Raw genomic sequence first — 13,639 nt, forward strand, 5'->3', positions numbered from 1 at the left:
CCATAAAACCAATCTGTTTTTAAGTTGTGTTTAATTCAGATGTATCTGCTAAATGGGGCTTTGGGCATTCTGAAATGTCAGCACCTAACAACAAACCATATGCAAACTAGAGGAACACTCATGGAGGAATAATAGTAAAAAGTAAGGGGTCATGCATCTACTCTTTTACTTAGGGCTTTGCTCTTAACTTGAGTTAGTGGCAAGATTTAGCTGGGCTACCCTGCGATGAGGCTAGGACTGTCTCAGTCTAGTCCTGAGCTCCCCCATTGCTCCAGGGAAGGAGTAATCTGTATGAATCTGATATTTGACACCCATTACTTCCTCCTCTACACCAACAAGACATGGCAGACCTGCTTGATGAGGTGTGGAGCCAAGGCTCTCCCACAACCCACCCCTCTGTATGGGAGAAGTGGCAGCAATCCTGCATAGGATGACACTCTTTTCTCACCGTCCAAGAGCTACTAATGGCTGTGCTCACATATACAGGTATGTAGCTATGGTGATATGACCTTATAGAAAGAAACTAGGGGAAGTACTTATTTCAGGAACCAGTGCATTAAGAATACACATCTGATTAAGGCAGAAAGGTTACAGGTTAAACTACTACAAAATAACCTTTCCAATGACATACACCATAATGTTCAACCCATAAGACCGAGGAAGGCACATCCCACCAAACTCAAATTTCCCAAATTGTGACTACACATAGATTCACAGTCTCTCATAAAATATTGCCAATACATGGCTTCAATTAAATAAACTTTTGCATTTGTCATCCACAGATCTCAACAACCAATATAAAGAGCTTTAATGATCATTATCACAATTTTATAGATCAATTTTACTGGTGTATAGAGAAGTTACATGAACACTACAAGGTAACACAGCAAGTCAATGGCAGAGCCAGGAATAGAAGCAAAGTTTTAAGCATTTTTCAAGTGCAGTGTCATGCTATTCAAAGTGAGGGACACCAGTCCTGATGGAATCATGAGGCTAACAGCTGCCTTGCAAAGTACTGAGATTTTGTCTTACAATAGCCTTGCTAATCACATCGAAACCTCCTTAGCACAATCCATCAATCATTCCCAATTATGTCAGACAAGGAGGTTATTTTGTTCTGTGCATAACTTCAACTAGGAGTTGGGAGGGGACCAAACAACTTACTTGCACTTGCAACCAGAATCAGATTTAACCCAGGTCTCTAGAAAGGATAGTGTTGTAATATTCCAATGTCAGCAATTAAATTTCAATGTTAATCATATGTAAATGGAAATAAAAAGCAGACATTTTAAATTCTTTTCAACCCTTCCACAAGTAATTTTCTTTCAGCAAAGAATATCTAATCAAGGCTTGAAGATTATAGGCTGTGTCAATAGACTTTTATACTATTTAACATACGACAGAACAGTGGAAGAGACAAGTTAGTTAATGAGAATTTATTAATGTATTTATAAAAACCTGCAGTAAGTTTGAAAGCATTCATGTCACAAAATTCAGCATGGCTCCATTTATAGAGCCTAAAGTGCTATGTACACATCTGCAACACTCTAAATTGCACAACAAGCATAATGTAAAAAACAAGTTATAAAAACATTTGGTGTGTCTGAAATACAAGTAAATTCCAAACAACTTTAATAGGCACCTATTGTAGTTTCAGGAATCATAGTTGCATGCATATCTCTAGTCATATTGGATTTCTCTTTCAGCTTTGACTGGAGTAATGTGTGTTCCACTACGCCAATCCGTATGTCCATCTGAACAGTTTCCTGCTTCAGTTTGGTTAAGGCCTGCTTAATTTTCACTAAAGGAGCTGTTAAAAAAAAAAAAAGCGTTAGTCTCCTGTACTTGAAAAGCATTACTTTTCTTATAATTCACTCCCTCTGCTAACTGCAGAGTGAACAAAAGAATCTTATATTCTAGAGACGTGATGTTACTGAGACATCATTCTCAACACACATAACATTTAAAATAGAAATAAGTGGTAATAATTTTGCTGCCTTTTTGACGTGTTGGATCTAATAATGTGCATAAAAACGAGAGCAGGTTTTCCTATTTAATATTTTTTGCACAGCAATAACGCTCACTCTTTTCTCTCAGTTGGTGTCTTGAATGCTTGCTGCTCCACCAAACCCCATCAGCAGATGACAGTGGAAGACATCAGCTAGGAGAGGCTGAGGCAGTATTCCATATACCCCATTTTGGGATATCCCTTTTTCCTCTCACCTGCTTTTACCTCTGCAAAGCAGAGGCTGCTTCTTCACCCCTCCACACCGCTATCTGAGGAGCAAGTCATGTGGGGACGGGGTTGGATAGAGGGTGGGAATAGGGGAGTTACAAGCTGCAGGTTCTGGAGATTGTTCTACCCATCACTACTGTCATTGGGCACAGGGGATGGAGTGAGACCAGGTGATTAAGTCTGAAGTGAGGAGAGGGTTTTTACTTCCAGGTGAGATAGCTACTGCAAGTGGTTTGTACCAGTTAGGCATCAGTAATTAAAAACAATTGCGGCCCCTGTGCTTAACCCTATTCAGGTGTCTGATACCTTCTATGTCTTCACCACAATTCTTTTTAATATTTGAAATGGAGCAGGTTTATCAACCAAAATAGTCTTTAAGACAGTAAACCATTTTGATTCTAAAAGTTATATAAACCTATTTAAAACAGAAACAGTTCAGCCATCAGAAGTAGAAAGAATTTTTCTACCAGCAAAGGCCCAATCCTGTAAACACTTACCACCAAATACAATGCTTCCTGCCATGAGCAATATGATGGTATTAAACATTTAAATAGCAGCATTGGGTCTTTACATTACCAAAAGTGGATTAGTTATTCAAATTAAGAGAGCCCATGAATTTTCTGAGAATTTTATTATAAAATTCTCAGAAAACCAAATTTGGGAACCCAATGCAATTTAGACAGTTGGTTTTTTTTGTTGTTTTTTTTTAAATAGAGCTTTTATGCTCCTAACACACTTAGGAATCTGAAAATTTTACTCCTCATGTGTTCACCTATTTAGTAACGGATTGCTGCATTTGTTCTATTTTTTGCATGCCAGACTATTTTTGCTTAACCTAGGCCTGAATGTATACTTGTTTCTCAGGTCATGGGAGATTTTTCTGAGGAAAGTGTGTACTTACCTCCATCAGTCATACTGCTTCCCTTTTCTTCCATTTCCTGCTTTATTTTCTCTAATACTTCAGTGATCTGAAATTGAAGAAACCGATTGTAATTGTGCATTTTTTTGAACTTCAATTTACAAAATTCTGAATAAATACATTAGTTTTACAAAATGACTCATCTGTGCTCAGCTCCATAAATAGAACAATAATACTTTTCAATGCCAAACTACTAATACCAGGATGGATTTTTAATGTGAAAAAAGAACAGCAATACAAGTCATGCAACAAGCAGCATTTTGACAGTTTCTTTGAGTTACTATTTTGAAGGTTCTCTCATTATACAGTAATAATAATTTCAGTAACTGACAGAAGTCAAGAAGCACTATTCTCCTAATAGAATGGCTGATGGAGTAGTATGTCTATCTATATTACAAAAGACTAAGTATTGTGTTTTCTGAGCTAGAAAGTGGTTTGCCAGGTGATAGTGATTACTGCAAAAATCAGGTTGGATAAGGAATCCAGAGAGAAGGTATCAGAATAAAAAGGTAGTCAATGAAAGTTGCTGGCATGTGTACATATTTTGTTGTGATGTCTCTGTATAAAAATACAAAAAATCAGCACTGGTATTGTACAATGAAAGGTCTGCTTTTACAGTAATATTGTGTCTGTAGCACTGATTGTGAAAAGGCTGCAACCGGGTTGGCTAATAAAGAACTTTGACCATGACAAGGAAATGAATAGGTTGGAACCACTAAACCACATTTACCTCTATATTTCAATATGTTCAGAGGGAGAAAAACATATTCACTGCACACCTAAGATGTACAGGTATGTTCTACTAGGCCAAGTTCTGATCACAGCTATCTCATGAAAATCTAAATTGTACCTGGCTTTACTCCAGATATGCACTGGTGCAGCAGAGATCAGAATATTGTTGAATATCCACACAGACATGTATTATTCTTTATAAGCCACACACTAATTACTAAAGCACAAGCAGATCATACAAATTTCAAGTTCAAATGGTGTTTTGTTTTTAAAAATTACTTCTGGTTTTAGGATGAGGCAATATTAAAAACATAAGATTAAATATAATTGTACAAATATTATTTTAAAAAGGCATAATTCTGCAAGGGCCCTACACTTCAGAAGACAGATTTGTACTACAAGGACAAGATGATGAAGTACTTCTTTTATTGGACCCACCTGTGTTAGTGAAAGAGAAGCTTTCAGGCTCCATGGAGCTTCTAGTTTGAAAACTTGTCTTTTTCACCAAGAGAAAATGGACTAATAAAAGATATCACCTCACCCATTTCGTCAAATATATATAAGACTGCTACAAGGAGAAGGGAGAAAAAAAGTATTCTTCTTAAACGCTATGGATAAGATAAGAAGCAACGGACTTAAACTGCTGGATATTAGGAAAAATCTTCCTGTCCGGGGGGGGGGAGGGGGGGGGGGGAGGAGAAGGGTGTTAACCACTAGAAATAGCCAGTGGGAGCTTGTGGAATCTCCATAATTAGAAATTTTTAAGAGCAGGTTAGACAAACACCCATCTTTGATGGGTTATGATAGGCAGTCCTGCCTTGAATGTAAGGGACAGGACTAGGTGACCTCTTGAAGTCCCTTAGGGTATGTCTACACATCAATTTGGGATATTCTGGTATCCCAAAATAGCTACCCAGTGTCTTCTGAATGCGTCCGCTATTCCGAAATATAGCCGACGTGCTATTTTAGCATCCTGGTAACCTTGTTTCCAGTTTACAATACAGTGTAGACATAGCCTTACAGTCCTATGATTCTATGATCTATGACCCGCTTTGTGTGTGTCATGTTTTTTTGCCCTTTTAAAAAAAACTTAATAAATATTGACAGTTTCTAATGTTTTCTAGTGGTGTTATGAGATAGGGCTATTATAGAACTTTAGTCTTCTAGTGGTTAAGGTTTTTTAAAGTCTAAACAGTAAAATTATTAAGTGACATAACATTTTTTGATTTGGAATGTTGAAACAAAAGATTGACATTTGCAAACAAAACAAATAGATGTTTTTAAACAAAATATTTTCCACATAAACATTTTTAAACAAAACACCTGGTTTTAAAATAATGCTTCAGATAAATAAAATGTCATATTTTCCATTAGAAAAATTGAACAAAACCACATCTTCTGATAAAAACCTTTTTGTTGGAAAATTTTTTTACTTGCTGTACCAAATGTTAACTTCTTAAATAAAAATAAATATTAAAGTACTTTACAAATATTAAAGCATTAATCCTCAATAGCCGTAAGGAAGTAAGTAAAATCAATATTTTATTTACATATTACTGTCCTTACAGATAAGGAAAACTATGGTGGAGATGTGAAGTAGCTTGCCCATCTCACAGAAAGAATCAGTAGCCGAGATGGGGCTAAAATTTCAGACTCTGTCTCTCAATACTGCACTTGGATTTCTAAGCCACTTTCAGTAATGAACAAATTCTAAACATTGATATGAAAAAGTTCTATGTCAAAAAATCCTATTTCATAAAATGGTAACATAAAAGTGTCAAATGACTATGCCCAGTGGACTACTCTAGAAGTTAGAAAACAATGAATGAAAGATTGGTGACCTTTTGAGAATTAAAATCATAACACAAATTACGTGAGAACATATTTTACCTCAGAAAGTGTTCTAGTTCTTTCTGTTACTCCTCCACTTCCCTGCTGGTATTTCTCTTTGGCCTGGTAGAGAGAACACTTTCTGTATTATTGACAAAGCAGAAGTACATGTATTGCTTAGAGAACTTATAATTATTTCTCTTTTAGATCCCAGTTCTAGAAATCCTAACTCATGCATGTAGTGCCAATGTAATCAATGGAGAAGAATTTGAAAGATCAGGCCCATATATTTATCATTCAAGAATCTCAAAGCACCTTAACAAATGGCTACTAAAGATTACAATATGTGAGGGAAGCAAGTTGTATTAGTTATTAACAGGTGAATAAAGAGAAGCACAGAAAGTGCAAGTGCCTTACCCAAGGTTGTTCAGAATTGGGATAGGACTCAGCAGTCCTGAATCTCAGGTTCTTTTTCTCAAAAAGGAAATGTAATTTGTCATCATTCTGGGTTTAACTGCACCTCTGCTACATCCATGTGCTGGACTGGGCCCCAGTTTATACAAAACATCTGGGGGGGGGGGGGAGGGAAGCAGGGACAAGGAGAAGATGCTCCATCAAAACTTTAAGCTCCGTGGCTAGGGTACTCACTTTGAGATGTGGGAGACCCTTAGTTCAAGTCCCTTCTCTGCCTGAGGGGAAGAAGTGGTTTGAACAGGTATGTCACCCCTCCCTCAGTTGAGTGCCTTAACAATTGTACTATAGGATATTCTGATGTATGGCTGCCCCTTCTGGTGAAACTGTTGCTCTGGGTACAACTAATTAAAGAATCATTTGGGCTAGTGAGTGAAAGTACATGAAACAGTGACAGCCTGACTTTGTAGCCTGGTGGTAAGAACATGCATGACCTATGAAGAGGGAGATGGGACTTGAACTGGAGGTTTCCCACATCACTGGTGAGCACCCTAACCATTGAGATAAAAGTTAGGAGGGAAGTTCTTGTCCTCCCCTAGCTTATTGCTAAAATGGCATAGGAGCCTAACTCCAGAAAAGGGTTCACCCCAAAAATCATTAGGTATCTCTCTGCAGCTTGGATATAGGCACCTATTTTCATAAAATGGATAGGATTTAGCACACAGTGGCATCTACCATGGGTTAGTTCAGACAACTCCCTGCCAAGCATATACATTTTTATGATTTGCAGTCTAAGGTGTCCCTCTTTCCCTAATCATTGTATAGGAAGCCTATTGCCCCTCTTTCACAGTGATTTTCTAGGTGCATAAAAGTTAAGGATGTTAAGTATCAGTAATTGACTAATCGACTAATCAATGTATTTTGCATCGACTATTTGATTACTCGATAGGGGGCCTCTGCCTTTGAAGTGAGGCAACAGCCCTAGGGCTGTTGCTACACTTCAGAAGGTGAAAGCGCCATGTAGAACCCAGGGTCAGCAGGGGAGCCCCCAGCTGATCCCAGGCTCCACTCAGTGCTGCCGCTTTGAAATGCTCCGAGGAGCCTGATGCCAGGCTCCCTACGGTGTTTTAAAGCGGTAGCACTGCAGAGAGCCTGGGGTCAGCTGGAGTTCTCAGCTGACCCCCGGCTCCACACAGTGCAGCCACTTTGAAATGCCCTCTCTTCTCCTGCCTTCTTGCTGCCTCTATAGAGGCAGCAGGGGTGTGTGTGGCGGGAGGGGGGGGAGGAAGCGGAAGAAACGGAAGAAACTAGTTGACTATCCTGTCAAGTATCTGATAAGCATTTGCTTATCGGATAGTCGACTAGTCCTTCACATCCCTACTAAAAGTTAGATGTGATGTTAAAGTCACCACATCCAATTCCTTTTGTGTGTCCAGGCCTTGGTCTTCGACCTTTCAGTCAGAAGGAGAAAGCTGATGTGAACTCCACAGGCTGCACTGGATCTTGGGGCCATAGGGTAAGCAACTCAGCAATTGGTCAGTGCTTTACCTCACTCAGCTGAGCTTGTGCAGTACGATATTCTTGAACCAAATGCTCTAACTGGTTGTTGATATACTTTTCCCGACTGTTGACCTTTTCGAGGGTCCTACTGATCTCATTATGAAGTTTGTCAAAGTAACCCTGGAAAATGATATTCTGCAGGTAAGATTATACTTTATATAGAAGACAAACATTGTTAAAACCCCTCTAATCCAGAAAGGATACTGCATCGTAGGAATAAGATGAAAAAAGAATTACTGGGACACTTGGCTCCTACGATAGTCTAGCCGAGATTCAAATTTCTTAAACACTGCTCCTACCATTTCCCCGATTATTCCTGTCTATGAAGTCTCACCATCAGAAAGTTATTCTGATGACAGTAGTTAGTATAAATTTTCCTTTTAAAAATTTCCACCCATTATTAAAAAGTGTTCTCCATTATACTGTCTTTAATAATAGTTCCTCGTCATTCTCGGGATGAACATACTTCAAATACTTGTATGCAGTTGTGTCCCCAATTAGTTATTCTTAGCAAATTATACTTTACTTCCTGAATAATTTCTCCTTTGTCAATCCCCCAGCCCTCAATCATATTGATTTCATTTCTCCATAGTGCTGTAAAACATTCCCAAGAAAACTGATTCAAGCAATTAATATCTATCAAAGAGGGCAGTTTAAAAAAAACAGCTGAGAGGCTATTAAAGTAGAATACTCTGCATGTATAAAACATACCCTCGTCTCTTTTAAAGCAGATTCAATTCCATCTTTGTGCTGATGCATTTGATCTACGTGGATCCTCCAATCCTAAAAATACATCAGAAAGTTAATATAATGCCTAAATTATAAATTCAGATAATAGTGGCAAGCATCAAAGAGCTAAAGTGACTTGTGTGCAACTCACAGTTATTGTCATATCTGCCCATATCTATTGAGCACTATTGCTCTGTGCAATTACACAGCTGCCATGTTCCATCCCCCTCAGGCAGCCGCTTTAGGGTAAAGTAATTTGTCAGACTCCTAAATGTCACACTGTGACATTCATGTCCAAAACCAAATACTGAACATACTCACAGATGGATCTGAGGCTGTATTCTCAGGAGTGTATTTGATCTTCATGAAAGTGCTTCTGCTAGAAAATACTGTGATGATGCCTTCCAGGCACAAATATTGAGACTATTGATTACCACTCCACTAGCTCTGCTAGGTCGCAGGCAAAGAAAGAGAACAGCTAAATGTCAAAAGATCTGCCAATGTTCAAACTTTCAGACCTTTCTTTCCAATTCATTTACAGTGTTATCAGGAGGAAGGAATAGCAAGACTACCTTACTCCCCTTCCTTAGGAGGGCAGGGGAAAGAAAGAAGGTAAGAAAAACACAACTCTAGTTGCTGGATCAAAGCAAACATACATAAACTACAAAAAAGTAGTAGTACTTTGGATTTGTGCATACTATTTATTTTATAACAGGTACTGTGCATAATCTGCCAACCTTCCACTGGTTCTGTGCATATATGTATATCTAAGGAAACTGTGGAGTACGAAGAGTGGTGCTATATTTTATACTGAGAGGGAAAGGCCAGATCGAAAAGGAAACCTGCCTCCAGGTAGGTTGCTTTCAGAACATTAAAGCACAAACACTAGGGCTGTGTCTACACTGGGACACTTATTCCGGAAAATCAGCTGCTTTTCTGGAATAAGCTGCAAGCTGTCTACACTGGCCCTTGAATTTCCGGAAAAGCAACGACTCTCTACTGTACAAAATCAGCCGCTATTCCGGAAAAGCTATGCTGCTCCCGCTCGGGCATAAGTCCTTATTCCGGAAAACTGTTCCAGAAAAGGGCCAGTGTAGACAGCCCAGTAGTCTTTTCCAGAAAAAAGCCCCGATCGCGAAAATGACGATCGGGGCTCTTTTCCAGAAAAGCGCGTCTACATTGGCCGCAGATGCTTTTCCGGAAAAAGGACTTTTCCGGAAAAGCAGCCTGCCAATGTAGACGCTCCTTTTCCGGAAAAACTGAAAACGGAATAGTATTCCGTTTTAAGCATTTCCGGAAATTCATGCAAGTGTAGACACAGCCTAGGATAATGAAATCACTAGCTCCCATATTAAACAAAGGAGGAAGAGATGTGGAGCCACATGGAACCACAGGCCATGCATTGTCTATCTTGCATTATTTCTTTGTTCCTGACTCTTGCACTGATTGGCTTTAACAAAATTCTACCTTTCATAGCACATACTGCAGGGGAATGAAGCCTTGTTAAAAAAGAGAAGATTCATGCTCCCTTTCTTTGCCATTTAATAAAACGGGCTAACAGAGGAACGGAGGTGGCCCAAACTTAGAAAAGTCTGTAGCACAGCTGGAACTAGAAACTGTGCCTTATGTTGCTGACACAAAACTACCGTCCAACAATAATCCATGTGTTTGCTGTATTTCTGTATCCTGTCCCAATAAATTTTTTTAAGAAGCTAAATTAAAGCTTCAATATGAAAAGTGTTTTTCATGTTTTTTAACTTTTCCACTGGAATGCAAGCACACATTAGCAAATTACTAAAATGCTCTGATATTAGTACAATAGTAATTACTACAGCATATTTTAAAAAATCATTAAAATAAATAATTCTCTCAGATCACTTGGAGAGGATAAGAAGTTACTAGTAGTTTTGAAACATCTCACTGTAAACTAAGGATGTTAAAATGTGGTTAACTGCCTAATCGATGGAATTTCCGTTGGTGATCTTGTACATTTCAAAGGAGGAATGTGGAACTCTGCGTACAGCCCGGGGCCAGCGGGAAGACCTGCTGACTCTGGGTTGCATGAGGATGCTTTCTCTGAAATGCACAAGAGCGCCTGTGGCTCTCATGCATTTTAGAGCCATAGAGCCCAGGATCAGCGGGGGATTCCCCAGCTGATCCTGGGCTCCCTGCGGCATTTCCCTAGAATCAGGGATCAGCTGGTCTGTGGATCAGCTGTCTGGCAGCTGTCCCTTTGAACCATGCAGCTGCGTGATTCAAAGGCGCAGCTGGGGACTCCCAACTGACCCCAGGCTCCTAGAGGCATACAGTGTAACATGGAGCCCGGGATCAGTGGAGGACTCTGAGTCCCCCGCTGTTCCTAGGCTCCATGACTTTGAAATGCACAAGAGCCCCGCTGGGGGAGCAGATCATCATAAATTGTTTATACCAAGGCATACACATTATCTTACATACCTTATTGTCAGTTCTAATTGTAACTTTCAGTTGTGGAAGAACACGTTCCACTTCCAGGTTCCACTCCGCTGCATCTGTTGTGGACTCTAAAATCTCTTCTTGTTTTGTGGATTCATTCATATCCTAAACAAACATGTCAAGTTTTCTAAATTTCAAAAGAAAACAATTGCTAGGCGATCAAGTTACAATGGCTTAAGATATTCAGAACAGGGAGAAATGTTCATGCTTAGGAAAACTTACAACTGTTTGATTTTATTAGTTTATGATTGTTGTTTTTGTACCTGTAAGTATTAGGATTTAAAACCTCTTCTCTGATTTTATTAAGCATTAAAATGAATGAATAAAATACTACTGGTAAAATAACAAATATGAAACTATTCTAGACCCAATTAAGAAAAATACAACATAGGAACATGGTGTTATTAAAGTTCTTGGAAGCTGATTCTTCAAGGATTCATATAATTTTGAAAGATTCTGCAGTTTAGAAACCTGACATAATAGTGTCTTACAATAAGTCGGTCCTCTGTAATTTTTTTTTTGTATTTAGACTATCAGTGTTTTCAAGTGATAAAAATCAAGTGACCGCCTTTATTCATAACAAACTGTAAAACTAAATGTAAAGATCTGCTATTCTTTATCAAAATGCTAATAGGTAACAGCTTACCGATCTATATGTTTGTGCTTTTAGAACATTCAGATCAATAAAGTTCTCCTCATTGTCTGTCTCTTCTTCCTTAAAAGAAAAATTGCAAAATATTTAATTAGTAAATATTGCATTGTTTTCCTTCAAAAATCTCAGCTTTTTCTGAACCAAAGGAGAACAAGTAATATTTTTCAAGGTTTTGTAAAATAGCCAGGAGTTTCTGAAAGTACAGCTTGTGTTTATTAAAATTCATATTAACACATGCAGCATCTCTGGTTAGCATGTTTCTTTTATAGAAGTTTTAGATTTTAGCTGAAATTTTAAAGGGAAAAATAAGACAGATTCCCAAGACTCTTGAAAAATTACATCCTTAATTCATTTGCCAAAAGGAAGTAACAGTCTATTCAGCACAAGTAATATGATATCTCACATTAACACCACAAGACAGATCTATGCCAATGATCAGCTCAGCTCTGGTGTAAATGACTAAATCTACACTTTGTGCCCGAGCAAAATTTGGTCCATAAGCACAATCCAGCTACCTTTAAGCTCTGCTGGGTCTGTTTTTGCCAAGTATGAAACACAGTGAGGGTGTGATCTATGACTGGGTACTACAGTAATATAAATAATAATATTGTAAGACTCAAAGGCTAAATAGGGCTGTAGAATAGACCGTCTAATTCTCCCGAAGGAGTCTTCAAACGTGTTACTTATTAAATGAAATGTGATTCAGTACCAGTTTTCTACATTTTAATAAAACTATTAAACATAAAATCAAGAAAGCGTATCATTAAATCTAAACACTACTAAACTAAATGTAAAAGTATGCCAGATGGGAATTAAATCTTCACATTAATACAACAAATATTCCTTATAATTCCAAAAAGAAATTTAAGTAGGTGGTTTCCCATTGGCTAAAAATTCCAAAGAAAGAGCTTTACCAATGGCAGTGAAATCTAAACTTAGAGCTGGCTGAATATTTTATAATTGAAAACAAATTATTGTTTAAATTCTTTTAAATCATAACTTCAAAGCCAAATAAAAGCTTCCTCTTAGATTTTAACTGTGTGGTTTTCCTTGCTACCAGCACAAATCATATAGCCCCCAATAAAATACTCCAGCAAGTGGAAGTCTGACAACTCTTACAGTTTACAGCTGACAGCATAGTGTTTTTTAGGTTTCTCAAAAAGAGAACACATTTTACTGAGCACTGTTAGGAAGCTGAGTTTAGATTGTTTAAATCTATAAAATTTTCTTTCTTGTGCCTTCTTTGTGTAGATTGTATGGGTACTCACATGCATCTATACAACCACATTTTCCCACCCTAAGATTAAAGAACAAAAGGCTTGGCTGTTTCCCAGCTAATAGAAACAAAAATAAAAATGAGATACTTAAGATAACAAGGATCTGCAAACTCTTCAATTCTTGCAGTCCTTTAGACTCTGCTGGAGTAGGAACTGAGACTGCAGTCAAAGAGCCAGATGTTACTGGCACAGCACTTCTCACTAGTGAGACCTTGTTGAAGGTAGGGGGACAGATCAAAAGGCTTGCATAGCGTATTAGTCAATGTCTTTACTTCATCTACCTAGAGCACCTGGCCTTCCCTTAGGTGGTTTGTTGACCCAACAGGGAAACGTCTCTATTTTATCCTTAATTCTTTAGCTTTGTGAGCTTTGCTTATTCAGCCTCGTACACCTCTCTCCAATGATTTTTGACAAATCAAGTGCCAAGCTAACTCATGTTTGAGTAACATCATGTTTCAGTTAGCATCATATTTGGGGATAAGTACTATTTAAGCCAATGATTTAAAAAAAAAATTCAGTCTTTGCGTCCACAGAGGCTGCAAATCCATGACACCAAAAAAACCCAAAACATGTAGAACGGAGGCCATTTGAAGATGCTAACGTGATCTCATCCAGAAGAAAAGATTCTGTGATGATGTCAGACCACTAATTTATCAACAGTTAAAGACATCAAATCCTACAAAAATACCTGAATAAAATAGACCCAGAGCAATCAAATAATTACTCAATATACAGCTATCAACATAAATTAAAAATACATTTGTACATCTTATATTGCAACCTTACAATATTTTGCATACTTTGGAACTAGGCGAGAACAA

At 38.1% G+C, this 13,639-nt stretch overlaps 1 protein-coding gene across 3 annotated transcripts in view; it reads right to left on the minus strand.

Moving 5' to 3' along the window:
* Positions 1 to 1,421: 1,421 nt before the first annotated feature.
* The window catches only part of IFT57 (intraflagellar transport 57), a 29,518-nt gene continuing 17,300 nt past the window's right edge, over positions 1,422 to 13,639 (minus strand). For 2 of the 3 annotated variants that reach the window (XM_075908250.2, XM_006116802.5), the window contains exons 5-11: positions 11,536 to 11,604; positions 10,872 to 10,994; positions 8,400 to 8,471; positions 7,677 to 7,808; positions 5,778 to 5,840; positions 3,138 to 3,204; positions 1,422 to 1,810 (exon numbers count right to left, since the gene is read on the minus strand). In XM_075908250.2, coding sequence (XP_075764365.1) covers positions 1,632 to 1,810; positions 3,138 to 3,204; positions 5,778 to 5,840; positions 7,677 to 7,808; positions 8,400 to 8,471; positions 10,872 to 10,994; positions 11,536 to 11,604 — 705 coding nt within the window. In that variant the 3' untranslated portion in view covers positions 1,422 to 1,631. Of the gene's footprint in view, positions 1,811 to 3,137; positions 3,205 to 5,777; positions 5,860 to 7,676; positions 7,809 to 8,399; positions 8,472 to 10,871; positions 10,995 to 11,535; positions 11,605 to 13,639 lie in introns of all 3 variants that reach the window. The other variant, XR_016347781.1, reaches the window with a different exon arrangement.

This window comes from Pelodiscus sinensis, chromosome 1, assembly GCF_052426305.1.
Source record: "Pelodiscus sinensis isolate ZL-2025 chromosome 1, ASM5242630v1, whole genome shotgun sequence".
In the NCBI taxonomy this organism is placed as follows: Eukaryota; Metazoa; Chordata; order Testudines; family Trionychidae; genus Pelodiscus; species Pelodiscus sinensis.